The sequence below is a fragment of the Liolophura sinensis genome, chromosome 6 (assembly GCF_032854445.1).
Source record: "Liolophura sinensis isolate JHLJ2023 chromosome 6, CUHK_Ljap_v2, whole genome shotgun sequence".
Lineage (NCBI taxonomy): Eukaryota > Metazoa > Mollusca > Polyplacophora > Chitonida > Chitonidae > Liolophura > Liolophura sinensis.
In genome coordinates this window covers 23,345,646-23,371,610 of record NC_088300.1, presented here as the reverse complement: position 1 = coordinate 23,371,610, position 25,965 = coordinate 23,345,646, and the positions used below count along the sequence as shown (strand labels likewise).

Genomic DNA, 25,965 nt, shown 5'->3' with positions numbered 1-25,965 from the left:
TCACGTTATAATATTTGGCTCTTTATCTTTGCTCGTGCCCTACTTTACGTTCGATGTGTCTTTCTCCCTAAAGTTCTGCCCTGGTTTGTGTAGAAAATCATGGGTATTTGGACTGACCGGTACATGTATACCATTTAGGACAATACGATGACATATTTGCCTGATGACATCATAATAGGTATGACGTCATCCCATTGTCCTATCATTCAAAACGAAAAAATTTCTGAAAAAAAACGAAACTTTCAAACGACGACTGAGCTTCATGAATAGGTTTTGTTGCTGATTCAACATTTAGAAAGTCCTATGGAAAGTATAAAGTGAGTTTTTGGAGACTTGTTATATATGACGTGATTCAGCTTTATTTTTGTGTGCTGTGTATACAGTATTTGGAAGTGGAACATTTCATGTGGACGTTTTGACGGAAATCAAGCTCCCAACAAGAATGAAGTTCTTTGATAATGTAAATAGGCAAGGGTACCAATGATACCACAAAGATATCATATACAGGAGACTTTGGGCAAGAAATCAGGCCATTCCCATATTCGCTAATCAAATCAAATCAAATTTTCTGTATTTATTCATGAATAGCTCAGATTATTTCCTTTTAGTAAATACAAGACGCGTATCCCTACTATAAAGTTACAAATCTTTGGAATTTTAGTACAGAATTTGAACGGCAAGACGTACCCTGAAGAGGCTGATATTTTGTCTGAAGTAATTATTTGGGTTATTTTAAAATAATAGTGAAAATTGGATTGAATTTTCTCTTTTTTTTCTTAATTAAATCTTGTTTGAGTGGTGCTGTTAAACATAACACATATATTCTAGATATAGAGAATAACCCATAAAATGCTTTATATTTCTTATAGGTCATCACACACTTTTCACTCAACTTCTATTCATGTTATTTAACCATGTAATATTGTTTCCTTATATCAACCATTGTATCCCGCTGTTAGTTGTGGGCCGTGTGCAAATATACATATTAAATAGAGATGACCTTTCAAACATCATCGAGTTGTCACCCAACACACCCGCCGGAACGTTTACCTCCCCGAGCAATATCATTTCATACTGTTTACGTATACAAATAAAAGAATTTGAGTTTGCTTACTGAGATTTGCTTTTGTCATTTATATAAAAGTGAACTATCAGTGATGAAAGTGTTATTTCCCACAGTTTACAGACCTTGCTTCTGTTTTTACATTTTTAATAGTTTACACCCAGACGCCATGGCGTGGAAAAAGAAACATATGTTTCATGACGTTCCAATCTGAGCTCAGCGGTATGATGTCGTAATACAGTAAACTTTTACATTCTTACGTCACTGAACTATAAGACATGACGTCATACATACACAGCTTTGAAATATCTAGACGATTACACGGAAACACCGGTGTTGCCAGCCTAACCTAGCCAATCGTGTGACTTTATTCGCCGTTATTGTAACGTGATTAGACCTCATAGGCTAGCTACATTAGTGTTTCTGCATAATCGTAAACGCTCTGGTTCAAGTGCAGTGGAATAAGCCTCCGTTCATCAGTCTAAAATGTATGACATCTGTGGAGGAAGGGAGAGTGAACGGCAGCAAAAAGCTGCATGAAATGTGCCGTTTTTGCCTCATTTTCTTCATTGTTGTGGGTAGAATAGACGTTAACAGTTTCGTTTTGGCGTTTGCTGTGTAACTGGATACCCCTGAACCTTGTTTCGTACCTCGTCAAATCCCTCGAATGCGCGTATTCGGTTAAAACAAACACCGCTACGGCGGTGTTAAACCCTTAAACATTTATTGTAATTACAGAATACATTCTAACAGCACTCAGAAAACAAACCTTCTGTTGAAATTAACAGATTAATTTTTTGAGTGTATGCAACTTTCTAAGAATTAATAATGTTCTTAGTATATGAATTACAATTTCTTAATTTGGTAATGGAGATGGATGCTACAGAGATTTTATGTAACATCACTGTAATGCCTAGTTAGCCGCCAAATTACTATTGTTTTATCAATATGAATCCTGCATGATTTATATACAGACTACTGCTGATCGGGCCGATATAAGAGCCTACATTAAAAACATATCGATAACCCAGTGCAGAACTTGGCATTGTTTGACAACTTTCGGCCAAAATCTGTCCACACCAAATTTCCTTTTTTCATCACTTGAAGTATTAAATTTATAAGCAATTCACAAATATGTGCGTTTGATTCATACGCGGATTCAGTGACATGTATATATATATATATATATATATATATATATATATATATATATATATATATATATATATATTGCAAACATGCAATGGAAAGTATGTACTTTAGTACATATATATTCTTGTGTGTGTAGTCTATGTATGTGAGTGAGTGAGTGATTGGGGTTTAACGTCGTACTCAACAATTTTTCAGTCATATGACGACGAACGAATGATTAGGGTGCATGTACGTGTAATGTACCTCCTTGTTGCAGGAAAGATTTCCACCGCTCTTTTATTTAATGCTGCTTCGCTGAGACGACTTACCCAAGGCAAGCAAGCCGCCCCGCCCGAGCCATTATACTGATACGGGTCAACCAGTCGTTGCACTATCCCTTTCATGCTGAACGCCAAGCGAGGAAGTTACAACTTCCTCTTTTAAAGTCTTAGGTTTGACTTGAACAAGGATTGATCCTGGATCTACCGGTCCCGAAGCGGACGCTCTACCAAGCCTATGTATGTAACGTAACGTAACGTAACGTAACGTATCCTGCGTTGGCTAATATATCGCATATAGGCCTACCTAATTTTTCAGCCAAATGATGACGAAAAGTCATTAGGTGCGTGTACAGATATAGTCTTCTTATGACAGGGCTATCATACCGAAGACACCTGACAGGACACTCAATCGTGTTTCCTTGCCCTAACCTCTCAGCTGAGCGTCAAGCGAGGGAACAACAGGTGCCATTTTCTAAAGAATTATATGGCCCGATCCGGGTTCTAATCATTAGGCCACCGAAGCCGTACCACGAGACATCCTGGGGCGATAGTGATGTAATCACATTATGACGTCATAGTGCCAATTACGTCATCTCATTGCCCCGCTTTCTATCGAGAAAGGGACAGAAGTTCCTGACGATCCACTGGAGGACAACTAGAGATTTTTCATCTTCCACACCAGATAATGAGAATGGGGTTCCTTTCAGTCCACGCGCAGAAAAGATAATACAATATGTAGCAGCTTTATGTGTGACAATGACTGACATGTATACTGCTGTGAAAATAAGAGAGGTTGATGTCAATGATCGTGATGCTTTGATGTCATTCGTGTCAAACCACATATGCCATAATTCAATGCAAATTCCATTCAAATTGGCCATCAAGACCAGATAGGTTATAACGTCATCTTAACATCATGCTGGGACACAACGTGTAGGATTAAATGCGATTCTATTCGCCATAACATGTTGCAACTATATCACACAGATCATGCTTGAAAAACACCAATGTACACAAAGCGCCTTTAAGTAAAGACAGGGACAACTAAATATAGTTTGTAGCCTCCGTCAGAGGTGATTTTGACACCTATTAAATGTTTACAAAATTACAACAGGATTTTTGTACAACTAGGTTCATGCTCAATTCTAAAACAAATGCAAAATAAATCTGAGCACAACTGAGGCTGATCTAAACATTTGACTGTAGCTGAAGTTTATGCCGCAGTTTTGTGGTGGCGTCTTCTCAGACGAAAGCAGTGCTGACCTAGTCATCGCGGGCGTGAGAGAGGGCACCTCGGCTAGTACACAGTTTCAATAAATTTGCTGTATTTTATGAAAGAAAACAGAAAAAAACATCCCTTGTATGCGATAAAAGACGAAGGATTTAATTAATTTTAAAAATTGTCCTGTGAGATGCCGTCTTCTCATTCCCATACACCTTCGGCATCCCTGTGTGAATTTTTCACCGACTCTGTGATATTTGTTATTTAGAAACTGTTTACTAAACGCTAAAATGAACGACAATAAATGTATTTGGGGAGATGAATGAGGTTTGGGACGATACGGTATTCTACTGACATAATTTGTGATGCCGTCGTTGAATATTACACGGCTTGTAAATCAACTGATTTTACTTCTGTGGTGGTCCGTAAATGATACAGACCTGCCCCACAACACTCTTCGGCTACACGTAACTAGATCAATGTGAACGATTTCAAAATGATGCAGTAGTTTTATGTCATCTAAGGCCACTTTTTGGAGTGAATGGGTAAAGGCTACGTCCTATCCTAGGCCGCGTAATATGACAGCAACAGGTCTGATTGGATAAAATTCTCAACATGGCGGCTTCGACTCACACCTGCCATTTGTGCAGTATTGTCATTTTGTTCTACTTGTTATTCGGTGAAATCTCATTAAAATAATAAAATATGATTCCTTTTAGAACGCTTGAGAACCCTGCTTTGAAACGCTTTCGTCAGGCGCTGTCTTATCCTTTAAAGGCGTTTATACCGGCGCTTCCTTGGATTTTAACCATGAAGTGAAATTGTATTTCATATTAAAAGCGTTTGTTTATACTGGTGCATCCTTCCTTGGCTTCTAACCATGAAATGTTATTATATTTCATAGTGAGTGAGTGCTTGGGGTTTAACGTCGTACTCAATAATTTTCAGTCATATGACGACGAAGGAATCTTTAGGGTGAATGTACGTGTAATGTGCCTCCTTGTTGCAGGAAGGATTTCCACCGCTCTTTTATTTAGTGCTGCTTCACTGAGACGACTTACCCAGGGCAAGTAAGCCGCCCCGCCCGAGCCATTATACTGATACGGGTCAACCAGTCGTTGCACTATCCCCTTCATGTTGAACGCCAAGCGAGCAAGTTAAAACTTCCTCTTTTTAAAGTCTTAGGTGTGACTCGATCAAGGATTGATCCTGGATCTACCGGTCCCGAAGCGGACGCTCTACCAACTGTGCTATCCGGGCCGGTATATTTCATATTGAAGGCTTTTGCACTGGTGCATCTGTCTTTGGATTCTAATCATGAAAGGATCTTGTATTTCATACTGAAGGCTTTCATACCAGCGCACCCTTCCTTGGATTCTAACCATAAAGTGATTTGTAGTTCATATTGAAGGCGTTTGCACTGGTGCATCCTTCCTTGGATTCTAATCATGAAATAGTGTGTTTCACGTTAAAGGCGTCTATATTCACATTTCTTTCATATGTCCAGTCTGCGTGTTTTGATTTTGATCCTATTTGTTGCATCCCACAAAAGTACTTTCATGTTGTCCTGCAGTCAGTCCCGTATAGGTTTATAATTAGGTCCTATTGTACCGGCCGCAATTTAAGACTTTGGAACTGCTTCCGCTACTCCCCACCCCCACCCCCCAAATGCCACTTCCCTGTATTGTTGCAAATTGTTTTAATTTATTTTAATTTAATTTTTTTCTGTTCCACAGTCAGCCTGCTCCCCTAGGTGAAGATTTCTTCCCATAAGCCCATCTATATACCAGGCAAAGTTACCTTCTGACCGTAAGCCGTATAAACGAACAGTTAGGCCCTATAGAGATGGACAGTTATAGGGTGTTTGACGCGATGTACGGGGACTTTAGCGACTACCATCTGCTGCAAACCAGTCACCTGGGACAGAAAATAATAATTCACTTATTTCACTAAATTCGCATTAAGTGCCGTGCAATTAACATCAAGAATTTTTTACTCGTGAAAACGGCCGAGTTTTGGCGGTGGTTTATGAAACTAGGGGAGAGCTCCGACCGTAGGTCGAAAGAGAAAGTGAAAGAAAGAAAATAACGAAACAGACTAAATGTATTTTTTGTACATTGCATAAAACATTCTACAGTATTCTAAACACGCTTTAGTTTTAAAAAGTAGAGGTTAAAGAACTATGCAACAATCGAAGATGACATTCGTCTGTTATCATATACCTGAGATATTAGTATCTTCAAGTAGGCTACTTTTCATTATACTTCTCACTAGCTCATATATCAGCACTATACGTGACACTGCAAATTATAAATTTAAATAAACACTAATGAGACCAAATTAATACATCATTTCACCGTCGGACTCACATTTCAAATTTTCGACTTAAATGCAGGCTAGGCCCACATGAAACAACTGTGAAACGATCGAGATGTTACCTTTTTTTTTTTTTCAAAATAACGACATTTTTAGGGCTTGGCACTTTTAGCTGCTGTCAGTTGTTCTGAAAGCTCCCATAATTTCTTGGCAGTGGCTTCATCTACTACATTATACCAAGGCACCTGAGAGCAATCTCTGAAGAAAAGCCCTGACATTTCGTCCAGGTCCTCAGACAGACAGCAATGTAACACCGTCTGACATCCCTGGTGAGGAGTCTTCAACAACAGTCTCGCCAACGGCCAGAAAATCAAGGACATAAGAGGAGAGGTGACGTGTCGGCCCAGAGAAGTTAAGACCATGCCTGGACTAACGCAAAACACTCCCACACCAGAGTTCTCCAAACGATGTGCCAGTTCCCGGCAAAACAGAGCTTCGGCTAATTTACTATCAGCGTAAGCTTGCTTTTTGTCGTAGAATTTTTCTTTATTAACATCCGAGAAGTCAATTTGGCCGTTTTTCATAAGAACAGAAGACACGATAACTATTCGGCTTGGTGCAGACGTTTTGATCATGTTGAGAAGACGAGTTGTTAACAGAAAATGTCCAAAATGGTTCACGCCCATTTGCTGTTCAAACCCGTCTTCCGTTTTTGAATACGGGCACTGGAACACACCAGCGTTATTCACCAAAATGTCCACGCGATCTTCTTCCACAAGGATTTCTGCCGTGAATTCGCGGATAGATCTTAAAGAAGCCAAATCTAGTCGTTTTACAATCAATTCTCCTGCGCTTGTCTCCTGGCGGATTTCATTCAGAGCTGCCTGGCCTTTGGCTATGTCGCGACAAGCTAAGATGACTCTTGCCTCTCGCTTTGCCAGTTCACATGCTGTAGCTTTACCCAGGCCACAGTTGGCACCCGTAATAATGACGGTCTTTCCCTTCAGAGATCGGCAACTAGCACAGGCCTTCCCGACCACAAAACGGCGCAAGAAATAAACACTTAATGCTACAGTTCCTGCAGCAACAATTTTCAACCACGCCATACTTGTAGTGGCGAGTAAATTCAGGGGAAGCAACTTTGCAAAAATATTTTGTTGTCAGGATTACAAAGGGTTACTTGCCCTTTTGTGCGGTGTTAACCAAATTTAAAGCTGACAATAAACATTGTTACAGGTTTAATTCGTGTAGATGTTTTGGATTGCATGCTGAAAGATGGAGGTCTGTTCTTTTTGCTCTTGCCATTAAAAAATTCTTTTCGGGCAGTGCTATTGGCCGTTTTTCTAAAATGTACTGCAAATCACAGATATTTGAAATTCAGTGGCAGCAAAAATCTGTCGGAAGTTATCTTTTATAACTATATCATATATGCACAACACTTCCTATTACTTCGCCAATTCATCTCAACCTGTCAAACTTTATACATTTCTTACCATCTGTGCCAGGACAGTAAAAACAGATGGATGTTCCTGTGCAGTGTATTAAAGTAAAAGAAAGCTAAACTATGCTGGTTCATCATACAGACAACTGAAAACTATGCGCAAAAAACCTTCATTTCAAAGGAACTCTTTTTTATCACCTTTTTAAATGATCTTCACCAGAAGGAAGGAATTATTGGGAATATTATTTCGGTAATGTTTTACTGATAGGTAGAAAAAATTATTCCAACATTCAGTGTCGTGATAAGAGTTGGATAAACTTTCTGTGACGTCAGATCTCTTAACCTCTGATAGAATTATGGTCTATAAAACCCACCTTAATTAGAATTCGAACGTTTGGGCGCCTTTAACTCTTTTCACAAAACTGTAAAAAATAAATGAAAGTATATTTATTCATAGTTTTAAGTGGTCTACTTAGCAATGTCTACTTCGATTTTAGAGGTCTTTGCCTTAAAGCATATATTCAATTCACTATGCGACTCCTATAAAACATGGAATTTGAACCCTTTACCAGTAGGCTATAATACGGATTTCTGGCGCTCTTAGTCCAAGCTGCCCCTCTGATTTTATTATCGTTTATCGTTTTTTTATTAGGGCTGCCCCTGGTTTTATTGTTACCCATACATGTACATATATACCTAAATTTTGTGTGCATTTGTTTTTTCGTTAAATAATTTCGCCCATTTACACCAGATATGCAGTTTTCCATCTTCCCCTAAACATATGTACACGCGTTTTCTGATTGTACATGGTGGAATATATTATCGCCTCTACAGCTTAAAATATATAGGCATATATATAGGAAAATGCATAACAAGTGCGTCCTATATGTACCATAAAGGCAATTCAATGGTGTACCGGTATATAGGAAGCGGGGACCAACAATCGGCGGTTCGTGCACCCATTAATCGGACGCTCATCATATAAGTGAAATATTCTCCAGTATATGACACCAGACAATAATCAGATGGGTTAATAAACTGCAGTGGGTATTTGTTACATTTGGACATTAAAATACTGTTTGGATTGCAAGTAACAATTCCCAGCAAACTGTATCTTTGAATCTCGCTTGAAGTATTCACCTGACACCATAAATGCTAACGCCATAAATGCACTTGTTTTGATCATACAGAGGTATAGTTACCGCAGATGCATAACAAACAATGCATGTGCTATTTGAGTATAGTACCCTATATATTTAGGCTGTACTTATGCTGCACGGAAAGTGAGTACGGTACAAATGTTATTTAAGCCATTCTGTAAGCTAGATGCTAAATCAGTGCCAAAATATGCACGAGATAATCACAATTGATCACATTGAAGGTGAATGTCTTAAAACATGTCCAAACGTGTGTACGCCCAAGAACGTGGGGACTAGGCCGCCCCTGGATTCTTTCTTGCTTGGATAGTTACACCCCCACCCCCACCCCCGCCCTCCAATGTTTTTATTTGCTTCCTACACTCCCGAATACGGTGGAAAATATTTCAAACACGCGGACTTGTTATATAGACATGGATAAAATCCCGCGTAGCTCGGCACGCTGCAATGAACTCTTTCGTGAAAGAATTGTTAAAATATGTTTGGTGGTAGGTCATTTTGTCCGCTCTGTGTAAGTGTTACGCCTATTGAGCTCATGTCAGTGGAAATTTCCCAAGTCGAAATGTAAGAGTTGAAGAGATCATGTATCCGTGTATACAAAATTACAAACTGTTGCAGCCTTATCGCCCTTGAAGAACATTAAATTGCTTATAATAGAGCTAAATATAAACAGTCAGGAAACTTTTATTTGGATTGCACCTAAACGTGGCGGCGTATAACGTTAAAGCGGTATGGCATGTATTTGCACTTTTGTATAATTCGTGATCAAACTATTATCCCAAAGCTTAGATCATATAAATATAGCCCTGTATAGCTTTCCGTTATGCAGGAAAGAAACTAACTATACTTTTGAGGGTCAGGTCAATGACCGGTTTTTAGGTCGCCTCTTTGAGGTCAAACATGGACATAGTTAATCTGCGACATTACCGTAGGAGGTAGGGTTTAACAAATTCTCTATTAAATATTCATTCTATATAGCTGTTCTTCATACCTTACAGGGTCGAGAAATGACTGACTGATCGTTTTTAATAGCGTGTGGAAGAATTTTTCCCTTTTTGTGGCCACAGTTTGCCACAGCGGGCTAGCACTTTAAAGTGCTATAGGACTACCGGTAATTTTTTAAGAAAAATCTATAATCGCTGATCAAATCAAATTCTCTTTAATTACCATCGAGAGCTGTAGTTATTGCCTTTCGGAAAACATGTGGCTTATATACTGGTATATACTGTCCTATTTGCATTGTTAAAATGATTTAAATGTTGAAAGCATATACTGAGACCAGCATTATGCATGTTAAGAACTTTATTAATACGTAACACATGCGCAGACGAGGCTGACAGGTTGTGAAAGGTAATTATTTGGGCTATTTGTAGTAGCAAAATTTTGGTTGCATTAACGCTGATCGCTTTTTTTCATCCTCTCAAAAATGATGAGGTAAAGAAAATGCTAAGCCAATTAATATACGTACGGTACTTCAAGTACCTGTTGATTCAGGTTTATCTGTTGATTTTGGGATTTAACGTAGATTTCAACGTACATACATATCGTGTAAGTATCAATTACATTGTATCAGGTGTTTGTCACGAACAGCTTGTGCATACTTTATAAATAAAGAGAATGCATTTGTGTCAGGTATTATTAGGAACAAAGGTTAAGACAGGGCGTTTGTGTTTTCTGACATCACCTCCCGTACGTATTTAACATGAAATTTCGCGCACACGCGAAAACACAAAATTGCCCCAAATCTAGACTGCAATTCGAGCGTGTTACATGTAACGTTGATATGGCTGAGGTAGAGAGATGGCGATTAGACGCTATCCGCTTCCATAAAAAATTCGAGATCATATTCAGTATAGCAGGCCTATATATGTGTGTGATACGACACCAAGTTAAAACTGCTGGGTGAGTCATTTTCAGTTAAACCATGGTATCTTACTACAATGGGATACTTTGTATCTGTACTGACTTTGCTCAGTGTACATCTGTTGTGTTTAAGCCCTGTAACATGTGTAACAAGAGGACATTCTGACGGAGGTATTTCCTACCGATGGATACACTGACGTTTCTAGATGTTGACTCATGCATTGATCTCTGGAGGAAGACTTTGTTGACACTATAGTGAATAAAACCTTAATTCAGTTTTAAACATATTTATTACGGTGTACACCCGTGCGCTTTCATCCCTGTGTATTATTTGATAATAGACGCCTAGATAAGGATCAGACACGTTTTCGTACGACTTTATGGCCCACACTGTGATTCTGTTTATTTATATTTGTGGCTAATGCAAAACTTCTTATCATTTAATTCAGGCATGCAGGTATATACATGTATGTACAACTATCACTTATCTACCTGTGAGATACCTGTAAGAATCTATAGCACTAAATTGCAAACTTACTATTTAAAGTCTATCGTCTATCACGAAGTGTGTTCCTATCATAGTTTGCACAAAGAACAATTTGTGCATCCGTTGAAACACAACAGAAAACGGGGTCCAGAAATACTTAAAATTGTGTTTTTACAGTTTTCTCTAATCGAAAAACGGCACGAAGGGATTTCAGACCAAATCTTACAAACCTGAATATCCCCAAAACTTATTAGAATGATCGTAAAGATGGTTTCACAGAAACTTTCAAAGTGTTTCATAGACACATAAGGGAATTTCTTGTGAAGAAAATGATGTGACGTCATATATCTGCTTCGAAAAGCCCTCTGTATTTTACCACACTGTTTTTTCAATGCTTGCTATGGCACAGCAAAACTTTAAAAATAAATCAAAAAAGTTTTACGGACAGTTTTACTGTTGCTTCGAGTGACACTTATGTTCGCGTTAAGATTAATATAACAGTGCATTTCTTTCTTTGCTATGATATGTACATATAATATTTATACATATATATCACTGGATATTTCAACCGATACCGAGAAAACGAATAGTACAATGCAATACAATAAACCGTGTCACTCGGTGAAGGGCCCGCGTTGTTTGTGGCCTATCAGCATCAGACACTTAATAATGCTGATCAATGCTAAATAGGACTCTCTCTGTGTCACCTCTCACTTCGTGTCGACACGTCAAGCCTCTATTGATAATATATACTGGATCGAAATCTCGATGGTTCGTATAAGTACCGGTATGTAGGCTATATGACAACACCAATATACGCTTCACAAAACTGAAGTCCATTTGTTTACTCCCATTAACTGATTGAATTACGTCATTAATACCGCGTGTGTATGACAACATGTTCAAAGGTAGCTTATGGGGTGGTTTATTGTTGAGGCCTATATATGCATGATTGTGGACAGGATATCGACCCTGTCATTTATATATGTGTGCTACGCATAGTGTAACACTATTACATAATGGCTAGCACGGTCGAGGTGCTCTCTTCCCATTGCGCAATATATGCAATGCAATGCATGCCTGAATGGGATACAGAATCGTCGCAGATTGGCTGACAATGGAGATGGGGTTTCCTGGGTTAAACCCAGCAGTCTTGGTCAAGCTTGAATAAATGTACCATACCTAATATTCAGCTTATGAAAGGCATAGTCTGGACCTGGAATTAAGAGACGTCTCTTAATCCCAGCCTGGGCTTGTCTGTCTCTCACACCAACCAATCAGAATCGATTCTGCATTGTAGCCATCTGCACCGAGCTAAACAAACTGGACTGGAGGCTCGTCTGTTTTCGTCCATGAGAGAACAACTGCATCTGCATGATAATCCTTGGAACATGTTTGTCTACTTTACTGCTTGGAGAGAGTACGCCACAATTTCAACAATATTTACCACCTTTTTAAATTGGTCCTATTATGTTACTAACTGAGAGTCCACGATATATTGACACCTCTGTTTTTTGTAATTTGCGCAGGGCCTTATAAGGTGGTTTTTCATTTGATTAAAAAGCGTGATAAAGCTACTGTTGAAGAAAGGCTATGATTACCAATTAGCCAATATTTCAGGTGGTATCATGTCTATATATATATATATATATATATATATATATATATATATATATATATATATATATATATATATATATATATATATATATATATATATATCTTGTTTCTCTTATGCTCTTATGCTCGCCACGATATGCCTGAGATACCGCCGATGTGGCGTTAAGCCATAATCATTCATTCATTCACAACTCAAGTGTTCAGGAAATACTCATTTTTTGATTAATAACCAGAGATTTCAAACTTCAACGGCTTGATTCATTCAGGACTGTATAACATGCATAATTGTTTCCATTTGGTCTCTATACTACATAAATGTCAAAAGGTTCAAAATCCAGGACGAAGTGACGCTTAAGGAAGCCGGAGAAGGCCATCATCGTCCCATTGTACCATTGCTCCATCGCCCGCATAATGGTACAATTATGGCTTTATGAGGCTTCCATAATGGACGCTGTATACAGTATGTAAATTTCTGCGCAGTTTCTTTAGACGTCTACTCTCTTAAAACTCAAATGTTAAAATTTCAACAATTTGAGTTAAAACAAAGTAAGTTAAGATACTATATGTTAAATTCTAAAAAAATGTGAGTGCAACATCTTTTAAATTGTTAAGTCTTGTAAAGGTTGTCTTGTAATTGGTGTTTGCAGGTTGTAACATAATCTTAGATTTTAAAATTTTTAACACAACATCTAAAAGTGTACATCTGACATAGGATAAACGTTAAATTACAGCACTTCCCAGTCATTTTGTAAAGTGCATAATTTCTAATACTTTTAGTTAGAAACTGTTAAACTAACATTATGAATGTTCATCACCCTCTATAACTGAGAAACTGTTTGGTTTAACATTATTTAAAGTCATATGTAACACTAGTAAATTTTATTAGTCATTGGTATAGAATAAATTCTGTAAATGTTTAAGCGCTCGATGAAGTAATAAAAACTGTCGTGAAACAGGAGCTCATAAACCACACCGCCATCCTACCAGTTATACATGGAGACAATAGAGGACATTTCGCTATTCGACCTTTGTATTTACCAGAAAATTTATCGAATCAAGATAGAATGGGAACTTTCGTTACTTTGTCCTGTTTTTAAAGGTCGAGTACAAGTCAGACGCTTTCGAATTGAAGAGGAGAACGATGTATATACACTATGATCATACACGTTTTAGTTGATGAATGGCAGGTGTGTGCATGTCCATCCCCACCTCCAAGCCCGCCCCCATCTCTCTCTTCGTTTCAGATCTTTTCTTCTGAAGCTATGTTTATTATTTTCTTAAATGGTAACTAACATCCCCCCTAACCTGTGTACAGGTCAACTGGTTCTGTTTTAGGAACGACGCTAGCGTGTCACTGTATATGTGCCCGCATATGTGACCCGTTGACTGTGGACTACCTGGATGTTTCTGGGTCACTATGGTCAGTCAAGGGTCAAATCTGTTTTCATTGCCCCCGATAAGCACATTCCAGGTTGATAAAGGATGATCAGCCGGTTGTGTACAGTCAGTTGAATACAGCTGTTTACTGTCGAACATATCGGAATGTGACCCCAAACCCAGTGTGGACACGAAGAATGCAGCCACTAACGCCCGTGTTTTTTGTGTTTTATACGTTTTAAACATCATACGTTTAAAAAGTTAATGACTTTTTGTAGGGGTGGAAGAAATCGGAATATCAACCAGGTACAGGACAAAACCTCAATAGTCAGTTCAAGTGGAGGACGAATTAGCAAGAACTGGTGTCGAACCTGCAACTTCGTGACTGACAGGGGCAGCTGAATGTGGAATTTGCGAATACTGATCATCAAATATATGTACCTGACACCCAGTTGCATTATACAGCATTTGTCCCAGACGCTTCCAAGTTGATCATGTACCCACAAAATTACGGCACAAAATTCACATGTATGCAGGTGCTTAGTCAATACTTTCTGACTTCATCTCGGCGTGATTTTCGGGCCATTTCCAGTCATTTCTTACAACCTACTTTTTTAGAGAACTGTCTATTTCCTCCCAGTGATATGACATATGGAAACCAGATAAAATCATGGTTAGCCGATTCCTTTTCTCATGTTGACGCATGATGCATGGCGCTTTGCAAGAATAGCTATATGATATTTGGACCGATCAACGCCGAAAAGTCTCCTCTGTATATCCTATATCTTATTTTTACTACGACAGACAGAGATATCGCTGTATGGGTTTATTATATGGATCAAGGCTGTTCACTGTTCATGGCTACTTACTGTTCATCAGCTGTGAATATCTTACTATGATGGCACGTGTGACATGATTAACGGCTTTGACACTATCTGTACATAACTGTACCTTCAGAGAGGTCATCAGTTAGGAGTAACTCTACAATGTACCTTCAAGAACAATTAAGTTTCAGTCTTGATTATTTGATCAGTCAAATTATGGAACCTGCTGACAAGTTCGAACGCAAATTTCAAAATGCACCTCAACCAGATTCACTTGCATACTTTGCAAAACGCCTTCACGGTGTTTGTGTGAATGTCACCTATCTTTTTTTTTGATAGATAAGATAATCTTATTTGATTCATTTCATGCTAGAAATATTTTTAGTAACAGTACCCATAATATATGTATGAACTTTATCGTTCAATTGTAATTCTACCTGTATGGAACTAGTCAAAACTTTAAGGTGCTATTTGGAAATGGTAAGTAGCATACTCCTTACAGCGCATGCGTCGCTCTCTACCTTGCGCTTTACATCACTGCCAACACTAGGTAAGCTTGACCTTTGGAGCCTGCGAGACACTTGCTTAGGCTTAGCCTCACCACATGTGTCATCCCGCGAAACTATTTGATCAGCATTCATCAATAAAATTGTTTTAGGTTTTGGTTAGAATCATGTTGTACATTCTACATAAAGAGAATGCATGTATATAACATTTTGTTAGAGATTAAGCTCTAGACGGATTATTTATGTTTTCTGGCATCAATTCCCGCCTCATCACCGTAACCTCGGTGAACTTGGCGTTGTCAAGATATCTGTGCAAAATTTACTCATAAATAGTGAAAAGTCGTATATTCAAAATCGATAATCTCAAATCTCATCTCCAACACAACCGTTAAACCACTGGTGTCGTGGCAAGAGAACTATGCTATCACAGTTATCCTAGGTCCTGAAATCTCTTGTGTTGGAGACACTTTTTAGGCAATTTCGGCTGACCCAAATTGTGAAAGGAAGCTGCGATAAATTACATATCCTGTTAATCCATTCTTTATTTGTTTTAATCCTAACGATTCATAATATTCGCATCCCGCGGCATGAAGCCACTATGCCAGGTCAATAGACTAGGATCAAAGGGTCCCGGTGCCTCTGACTTTTAAAATGACTTGAGATGCGTTTTGGCGATTACGCTATTTTAGGGCACGAACGGTATTGAATCACGGACCACGCGCACAAGAAACTCCGTACACCGTAGACCATGCATCGTATAAACTCACTCTTTTTAATAAATTATAATAACATTCGTTTTAAAAACTAGATAGCACACCTTTTTTGTTTCCTCTACTAATTTTTTTAAGTGCAAGAATGCCTCATGGATTCGAACGTGAGAAGGTCTTGCAGAAACCTGCCGATGGGCGTGGGTTTCCAGAGCCCGGTTACATCCCGTCATACTGCTCGACGCCGTCGTGTAAGTAAAATACATGTATATTTTTAGTACAGTGGAAAACAATGATCAAATAAATCAAACGAAATTAATGTAGTTTGAGTTATGTAATGAAAACAACACAAATATTTACAATTAGAACAAAAATATCTTTAATACGCGAAAAAATTGCTTTTACTTTGTCTTGATAATGTATTTGGAATGAATGAACTGTGAATGAATGAATGAATGAACGCTTTTGGCATAACGTCACGATATGCGATATTTCATCGATATCTTTGCAACATTGTTTTTGGATGAGAGTGTTAATAAATTCGAAGATGTGACAATGATTGAACAGAATTGTCGGGAATATGCGTTAAACTGGATGAGAACAAGGGTTAGCAAAGGAAAACTCTACACGTATGTATATGGAGTAGTAAAATAAAACATTTTGCATATAAAATAAAGTGATTCACAAAAGTATACTTATTTATATTATGGCACTTTGATCTGTATTAACATTATAAAAACACTGGCTAAAATCCTCCATATTTGTTACTTGCATTGTAGTCTATGGATTTGCATGTTTCCAGGGTTATGGCACGTATATGTATTATATTCCACATTTAGCATAAATCTAATTAGCGTCATATTGCTGGGTTTTAAAACAAAAAAATAAAGGAAAATAATAATGAGACTTAAGTCTATCACAATTCTCTACCAGTCTTGCTCTCGTGATACTGATTTGGAACACGCTTCAAATTCATAATGACGCACGTACATAGATTTTTACACCACCGACTGGTACAGTGACTGTGACTGGTACAGTTGTTCATTTGCCCAAGTATCATTGCAGTCCATGCTTACAATTTTATATACCACCGTCGTTTTTATACATTTAAAGCAACTGACAATTATATACAGTAGAAAATGCTGCTATTTTGGCACTGATTGTTATGGGCTTATTAAAGCCCAGTCTCATTTTGGCATAGATAATTCATTAGAAAGATTGCGTTGGGACTGTCTTCTGTCTGTGGTACTCCACGCATTGTCTTAAAATACAACCATATAGCCCACTCGCGATTATCTTGAGCCGCTCTGTGTACATGTACATGTAACTAGAGTCTCACTGAAGTCATCGTACTATTATGACAATGACAAACAACTGCATGCCGTTGCATGTGTAGGCCTGCGTTCACATAAAGGATCTCTATATAACGGCCAAACTATCTCTTCGAAAATACCAATTTGAATGGCATAGGTGCAACGGTGAGTCCCATTTTGCTGTCACTCAATTCGGGTTGAGGTCCATCCGCCAGCATAATAGAGAACTTTTTCAAAATGGACGCCACAAAGAGGAAAATTTCCATTTTGGCCAGATGTTCTCCCAAACACGTTCGTCTTCCTGCAAAATGAATTCAGATAAGAGTCAGTGTACACTTTAGATCTAGCTAAAGAGCAAGGGTGAATCGAGATTTGAGAGATCACTTGATAAAATTTGGTTCCCTTATATTTTTAAAAAAAAATATTCGATTACATTTTTTATGGAACGTATACATGACATTAATGTCTGGATATTGTGTATGGCGTTGTATTGATGTCTCGATATCGTGTATGGCGTTGTATTGATGTGTCGATATTGTTTATGGAGGTGTGCTGATGTTGCGATATTGTGTAGGTCGTTGAATTGATGTCTCGATATTGTGAATGGCGTTGAATGGATGTCTCCTTATTGTGGCTTTGCATTGATGTCTCGATATTGTCTATGGCGTAAAAAGCAGTAGAATAACTTAGCCGGAAATCATGATTATAGTTCTTGAGAATATCGGTGGGGTGTTATAAATTTTTGTGGTGTTGTATTCTTTCAGGGGGAATGATTAACTTGACCAGACCAAAATCGAACTGTTACATTATGTTTTGTATGACTTTGCCTGATATACCACTCTACTCGTTCACAATTTTTTCACATAGCCTTATGTATATGTATGAATTTTTTTCTGTGAAAGGGTGCAGGTGGTTGTTAGGGGGTCGAGGGTTTCGCACAGAAAGTGGTTACAGATGGGAATGGTTTTGACTTACCTATGGCGTAGGGTACATATTGCTCTGGGATTACGGTAGAACCCTCCTCATTCAAAAACCTCTGCGGTCGGAATTTCTCAGGATCTCCCCAGAACTGCTTATCGTGAAGCACACCGTGCATATAAGGTATAATCATCGTACCCTTCGGGATGAAGTGTCCCCGGAAGTGGGTGTCCTCTGTTGCTGAGTGCGCAACTCCTAAAGGCGCCAAATCCGCGTGACGCATTACCTCCATTGTTGTCGCCATGGTAAAGGGTAGCCTGTCACGGTCATCCCACGCGACTGGCTCTTCGGCAGCCAAAGCAGAGTCTATTTCCGAGTGGATTCTCTCTTGAACATCCGGGAACTTGCAAAGGTACAGAAGGATCCAGCGAATGGCGGTTGATACGCTCTCTGTTCCCGCCACAAACAAATGAGAAATAGCATGGGTCAGTTGCTCTTCTGCAAAACAACAAAGTAAAACAGTTATAAGGATTAATCACTTGCGACAATAAATTTTCTTGCAACATAAAATGTTATAACATGGTCGTACAGAATAAACCTTTGTGCATACACAGAGATGTACGCGTGCTTTTTTCAGTAAATGTTTTTTTGGCTACAAAATGGGTTCAAAAAGATCCTCGCCCGCACAGTTTCTACCAAAATGAGAGTTTTTGGAAAGTTGTGTTCAGTTAAAGGACAAATTGATTAATGTTTGTATTTTACAGTATCCCGGTTCGTAAATTATAAGGAGTATTCGTTTTCTCTTCCTTGAAGTGTCTACTTGTGCTCTCTTCTAAACAATGTTCCTCATAATGCCTCATGCGGAATGCTAGGTGGATGTTTCAGTGTACGGCCTACACAATTGTTGATGATTTACCGTTTAATTCAGATCCACTGTCTTCAACCCTTTTCACGTATGCATCGATAAAATCTCTCACGTTAGATCTGTCGTAGGTTATAAGGTGATCTTGCACAATGGTTCTGATAAAGTCCACGATGTAAAATATATTGTGCAAAGTCTTTTTAAATTTGAATAGATCTCCAGGAAGATAATCCAGAAAGGGGAGATAATTCAGCGCCGCTGTCGCTCCGGCCGCCCTGTAGTTGGCCAGCAGTCGACTGATGTAATCTTGAAACGTTTGATCTCCATGTTCAAACCGTTTGCCCAGGATGAAGGAACATATCACGTTTGATATAGAGGTATGAATCGGTAGACATATATCAAATGGGGCTTCCACGTTTTCTTCGAGAAGGTTCACAAAGCAAGAAATCTCCTTGCAAACGCGACCTTCTATAAGCGCTTTCCTGAATCCCAGATCTCCTAGAGCCTGGATGGTCAAAGTTCGCTCTTTCCGCCATTTCTCTCCGGACAATGTAATAAGTCCTATTAAGAAAAACCAAACAAATATGAATGTGATTGTTTTAAGAATGAAAAGGTCGAAGCATCACCATATAAATGTACAAGGTTTCACAAGCTTTCGACTTTCTTACCAAAGGCCCGGCATTAGAGGGTCGAAAGCTTGTGAGGCCATTTACATTTACCTGGTGTCGCGACTTCATTATTATCATTAAACCCTCGTAAGACTATGAGTCTAAAGCAGTACACAAAGGCTGTTTTACTCCATTCAGAAAATAGTAATAACATATTTGCCGATGATAGAGGTTTTACATGTGTGTGCGCCAAGTCGAGTTGTCGCTTCGAAACTAGCTCCTGACCATTTGCAGTCGACGAAAATTATGTAACTTAATCATGTTTAAAACTTGTAGTGTAGTTTTGCCCTGCTAATGTTGTCATTTTGGTCATGCTTGAAGGATCGTATGTTGTATATACACGGGTAGTTGAGACATGTTGAAGCTGTTTTGTTTTACAACTATACATCTTAAAGTACAACAATATTAGTCTGACTAGTCTACTTTGTCTGATGTTAACTGTTACATGTAGCAGCGAATAATTAACACGGGTATACAGGTAGTGTCTGGCGCGACGGAGTTTACACCTTGTTCGAAGCACATGATAGGGATGTGGTGGCGCTGCTTATACTAAAACACTTCAATCTAGAGTGGATTAAATCAAACAACTAGAGAACGTTCATCGCTCACATGCACATACAAAAGTAAAGAGGGTCATTCTTTAGCAAACATAAAATTGAGGTCGTTTTCGTGATAGGAGAGTGTGATTTGCTACTATTTAAGCATTTACTTAAACAATTAGAATAAAACATTATTAACGTAGGTAAATTAACAAGACGCCGTATTTTACAGGTAACAGGTTATAGGTTCATATGATATCAGCAACAAACAAAATCCAAGGACATAAGTAATTGTAAAGTATGTAGATTTATTACATCGCTTATACGCTTTAGTGATACAAATCTTTAGTTTTGAAAAGTCACACAGTAAAACAAACAATAATGAAAATGGTAAATAAAACAATAATAACTGTACAGATTTCATTTAAGTGATTTACAGCCAAATCTGCTGACAAAGCATGTTTACAGTGTATATATCTGCATATATATAGTCAGTTAGGTTTATAACTGTAGGAGGACTTATATTTATCTATATGACTGATGTTTTACGCCACACTAAAGAATATTTGACTTATGCTACGGCGGCCAGCATTATGGTGGGGAGGAAAACCGGGTAGAGCACGGGGGAAACCCATGACCATCCGCTGGCTGAGGCAAGACCCACCCACATACTGGGTACAGTACTCTACACACCAGGCAGATTTGTGGGACTGTACTCTTTATACGTTAATATATATATATATATATATATATATATATATATATATATATATATATATATATATATGTATGTCAGTCTGTACTCTCTACATTCCAGACAATTTTTAGACAGATGTGCGAGACACGTACCTTTGTCAGGGCAGACTTGCTCGGTGAGTCGGTTAGACGGTCGGCCAGAAAACACGTCCCCGTGTTTTACGAACGCTTCCTTAATCTTATCGAAGCCGTGGATTACCACGGCCAGCTCTTTACCGAAGTAAATGCTGTAAATGTCACCATACTTCTCTCGTAATTGTTCTAGAACTCGACGAGGGTCCTCACGGAATAAATGTAAGTTGCCGAGAACTGGTAAGGCTGTGGGTCCGGGTGGGACGCCCGAGGGGCGCTGCTCGAGTAGAACGCGACAGATGATCATTAAGGTAACAACAAAAATTAGTATGGTTACCCATGTGAAACTCAAGTTTTCTAGAATCATATTTGTGGATGTATATGTATATATATATATATACAGGTTCGTCTATTTGTGCTATCTGATACAAATTCACAGGGCACCAGCCTTTTATACGAAATTTCTTTCTTTTCATCTTTTGTCAGACGATCGTGTGTCCAATAAGGCGATATTATTTATGACCTCTCGCTGTAAGGTCACCCGACTCATGAATAAATATATAGATCAGTAGTAAGGCCATGTTATTTTGGCGAGGGAATCTCGCTAGCACTTAACACTTATCGTTTAAAAATAGGTCATAGTGACAGGTTTCCCCGACCAACTTAATGTGACACTCGAGTGACCTAGAAAATAATACCACCTGGAATGTGCACACAGACACGTTGACCTAGGATAATAATTAATAAAGCTACCGTGCTTAACCACACACCTACGCACACGCAACTTGTGGCCTACATCTGGCACTGACAGAATAACTATTATGAAAATATGTACTGTAGATGTGTTAAAGCAAAAACTGATTTTGTCTGCCGTGTCACGTTTAAACGAACATTGACCTAATGTTGATATAAATACATATTCATACATATATAATAATGTTGTGTTGTTTATGGCACCGGAAGCAATCGTAACATATAGTGAAGAGATACGTTTCTATGGTAATTGCGCTTGGCATAGCGTTCCTACAGCTTTCTAAAGTACCCAACAAGGTACTGCGTTTTTATTTTCTCGGTTCTTCTCGTTTCCTCCACCCGGGTATATGATCCTTCCGAATACCTTGCTTTCCTCCACACCAAATACCTCGTATCCTACATCCCGATACCTCTGCTTTTGCCGTCCAGGCATATACCTCGATTTCCCCCACCCGGATATCTCGGTTTCCTATTACCGGATATCTAGGTTTCCACCCGGATACCACTGTTTTTTCCGTAAGGGCATATACCTCGATTTCCCCCACCCGGATATCTCGGTTTCCTATTACCGGATATCTAGGTTTCCACCCGAATACCACTGTTTTTTTCCGTAAGGGCATATACCTAGATTTCCTATCTCCCTATCTCCCCTTTCTGGATTATCTTGCTGGAGAGAAAATTTAAAAAGACTTTGATATCATTCTTGGATGCTGCGTGAAACTACAATCAAATGGATAAGTAAATAAACTGATTGTAGATATGACATTGTTGAAAGACTTTCTTCATATCCATAAACTGTGTTACATGTTTATCAATTGAAAATCAACTTAACAATTTTTCAGTCATATGACCTCATGGACTCATTCAATGGGCGTATGTACCCTGTGTTTTCTTGTGGCGAATCCATGCATGCCGCCAAAGTGTTGCCGCCACTGAAGTGTCATGACGAAGACACCAGGCATGACACTCGACCAAGTCACATTATACTGACACCTGGCCAACCAGCCATGTTCCCTTGCTCTAGCCTGTCAGTGCTGAGCGCCAAACGAGGCAGCAACAAGTACCAATGTTAATGTCTTTGCTATGACCCAATCCGGATTTGATCCTTAGTCTCGCTATACATACACCGCTTGTGCAATGCTACATGTACATGTGTGTTTAACACAATAAGAATCGTTCCACGGCGAAGCTGATAAGGGGACATCATCAAATGTTATAACTAACTTATTCATTCATTATCTTCTAATTAACCTTGAAATTTTCAAATACATTTCTTAAACAAAGGAATATTCTTGAGTACGGCTTAAAACACCAATCAAATAAATAAATAAATAAATTAAACAAACGCACTCCCAAACATAACATTTCCTAACAAATTCCTTAACGGCTGTGAAAAAAAAAACAATTCCCTAACGGCTGTATTAAACAACTATGAATAAAATAAATATGTAAATAAATAAAATTTGATTGCCAGTCATATCACAAACAATTAATCAGCTGTAAAGCAGACAGCAGTATTTCGAAGCCGTAAATCATATATGTAAAACAAAACATCTAACTGCATGGCATACAAAACCTAATAAGGTAGTCACTGCATTCCATTTACTGTGTTCCACCACATGCGATTGTACAAAGAAAGGCTTAAGAATGTAGTTTGTAATTAGACACCAAAGCACATGTTAGGATCACGCCACCTCACATGGCCGTCTCACGCGACTCTTCGTCCTAGATTGTCGATGTTTAAACAGCCTGGTTTTGCAGTGCATGTCAAGTTTATTTGCCAAAGGGCTCTCGCTCGTACAATGTACTGGTTCCATGGTTGCGCATTTTTCTCTGCCAGGTGGATACATCTTGCCATGTATTGCATATGTAGGTACACCGACGGTTTATATAAACGATTGACTTCATATCCAACATATTTCTCATATCTTTACAGAGTGTGTGCTGCGCTCTATGCACTCGCTTCCCATCGACAAGCTTGACCTTTGACAGTTTGACGCACGAAGGCGTGTTTACATTCTACTCTTCACTGCTGGTATCGTGGCCTCCGTGGCTCAGTTGGTTAGCGCACTAGCGCAGGGTGAGGACCTAGAAGCCCCTCACCAATGCGGTCGCTGTGAGTTCAAGTCCAGCTCATGCTGGCTTCCTCTCTGGTTGTACGTGGGAAGGTCTTGCAGTAATGTGCAGATGGTCGTGGATTTTCCCCGGGTTCTGCCTGGTTTCTGGTCGCCGTCGTATAAGTGAAATATTCTTGAGTACGGCGTAAAACACCTATCAAATTAATAAATAAATAAATCACTACTGATCCTCGTGCGGACCTGTAATCAGCATTGGTCAATAAAATGTTCATGTGTCCATTAGAATCGTGTTGTGCATAATTTAATGTAGACAGAAATAATGCACATGTATCAAGTATTAATATTTTTTTCTTATCATTTCTGATATCATATCCTGCCTCATCACCGTAACCATAGTGATCATCGCGATGTTTAAGATTTCTGTACAAAATTTGCTAAGGATGGCAAAGATTTAAAGTGTATGTAGAGAGCTGCGCGCGCTCTGTAAAAACTATCAATGTTTATTTCCGTTTCACTCAGAAGTGTATACTAGGTGCAGGAAATTTTATGAGTTGATAACATGGTATTTATAAACTATGTTACTTCAAATAGTTCCAAAGCCTAAATGACTAACATTGTAATGATGAAGGGTGAATGCTTCCCATGGCCATATATTTAAAACAATCATATGCCTCAGTTTGTTTGGTGAGTATAACTCTAGTCAAATATGGAAAAGGCGTGTGCTTACTCGTAATAAAAGATTGTCTACACACAAAGAAAAACACGTGTACTGTATAAACACAAGCTTGTGTTCTTTACAACAAATGTCGTATTTGAATAACTCTATATTGTGTTGAATTAAGGCAAGGTCTTGTGTTGAAAGAACTGAACACAAGATTGAACTTGGGCATAAGTTTTTCTTATAGGCCCTACGAACACAAGTTAATTAAACTGTGCATGATATAAATAAATTACCTCATTTGGGTTCAACACAAGTTTGTTTTTTATTTTAATCTATAGACAGCTGTGAAGATGCAATCTGTATATAATCGGGATAAATTATACCGACTACATACAGATTTGTCCATCTAATACTTCTATTTTCTCAGTCTATTGAGAAAACGAATAACTATATTCTACATACATGTGTTTTATCGCCGTTAAATTAGCCAAGAATATTTAACATATAGGTAGAAATGTCCATCTACTTGTTTTTTGTTTTTCTTTCTTCTTTTTTTTTTCAATTTATAACGTTAGGAAACATGGTTTTTCATGCTGCATGAGAAACGTAGGTGTATATTACGTAGGTGGAGAACAAAAAATTTAAATAAATATTTCATGAAACCTGAGAATAAGTTATAAATTCGGCTTACTATTCAGGGTATGGTATACATGTATAGACCAGTTCGGGCTACTGACCTTTCTCATCAAAAACAGGTATTTGTTTATTAGGAAATATGCAGATCGGGAAATCTTTTAACCTACTTTCCATTGAAATGCATTATTAATCCGATCGTGTAGTTATTGCCCTACCTTCATTTAAAAACCTGAACAAAGACATGAGTACTCCACGTTGTTTCCAGGTATGGCGGTAAAACTAACTTAAAGTCTATACTATATGCCCCTTTCACTGACCAAAAAAACTGTGAACGTTGGTACATTATTTTCCCGTGGGTTTACATGTGAATGAATCGACGATTCATGTATTTTTTTATTTACAGATTTGCACCTTTTGTGAATAGTTTGTTAAGTTAGTGCAATGAAGCGGAAACCGCTTACTTGTGCTCTCCGTGAAAAGAAGCTGTATCATTGTCTACCACACTCTCTAAAACCATATCCAAATGTATGTTTCTCTTATTAGTTCCTGTTCATGTACATGGTTCGACCTATATATTAAATCTGTAAAACAGGCAACCTCAACCGCGAAAACGTACGAGTGCATTACCTACATTGTACATATAGATATCTCATTCATAAGAGGGGCATGCAATCCTAGTACTCCACTGGTCATGTTTGATTGGTTCAGCGGTGT

At 38.4% G+C, this 25,965-nt stretch overlaps 3 protein-coding genes across 3 annotated transcripts in view; all 3 read right to left on the bottom strand.

The window, feature by feature from the left end:
- LOC135466269 (ribosome quality control complex subunit NEMF-like) overlaps positions 1 to 77 on the bottom strand; it is a 32,870-nt gene extending 32,793 nt beyond the window's left edge. The window contains exon 1 of the mRNA XM_064743681.1: positions 44 to 77. The gene's annotated coding sequence lies outside the window, so the exon portion shown is untranslated. The remainder of the gene's footprint in view (positions 1 to 43) is intronic.
- A 5,772-nt stretch (positions 78 to 5,849) lies between these two features.
- Positions 5,850 to 7,119, bottom strand: LOC135468689 (retinol dehydrogenase 14-like). Its single transcript, XM_064747075.1, has one exon. It carries the CDS (start codon positions 7,117 to 7,119, stop codon positions 6,166 to 6,168), a length of 954 nt encoding a protein of 317 aa, XP_064603145.1. The 3' UTR covers positions 5,850 to 6,165.
- Positions 7,120 to 17,180: 10,061 nt separating this feature from the next.
- Positions 17,181 to 21,430, bottom strand: LOC135467018 (cytochrome P450 2B4-like). The gene is made up of 4 exons (XM_064744772.1): positions 21,145 to 21,430; positions 19,143 to 19,649; positions 18,284 to 18,724; positions 17,181 to 17,609 (listed from the first exon to the last, which is right to left on the bottom strand). Exons 1-4 carry the CDS (start codon positions 21,428 to 21,430, stop codon positions 17,431 to 17,433), a joined length of 1,413 nt encoding a protein of 470 aa, XP_064600842.1. The 3' UTR covers positions 17,181 to 17,430.
- Positions 21,431 to 25,965: the final 4,535 nt, after the last annotated feature.

What these genes read in the sequence shown, in the direction of transcription:
- LOC135468689 (XM_064747075.1), bottom strand. Translation starts at nt 7,119, where the DNA reads ATGGCGTGGTTGAAAATTGTTGCTGCAGGAACTGTAGCATTAAGTGTT.
- LOC135467018 (XM_064744772.1), bottom strand. Translation starts at nt 21,430, where the DNA reads ATGATCATCTGTCGCGTTCTACTCGAGCAGCGCCCCTCGGGCGTCCCA. An exon ending in GCAAGTCTGCCCTGACAAAG is followed by an intron (nt 19,650 to 21,144) that starts GTACGTGTCTCG and finishes TTTTCTTAATAG; the next exon opens with GACTTATTACATTGTCCGGA. An exon ending in CAGTGGATCTGAATTAAACG is followed by an intron (nt 18,725 to 19,142) that starts GTAAATCATCAA and finishes GTTGTTTTGCAG; the next exon opens with AAGAGCAACTGACCCATGCT.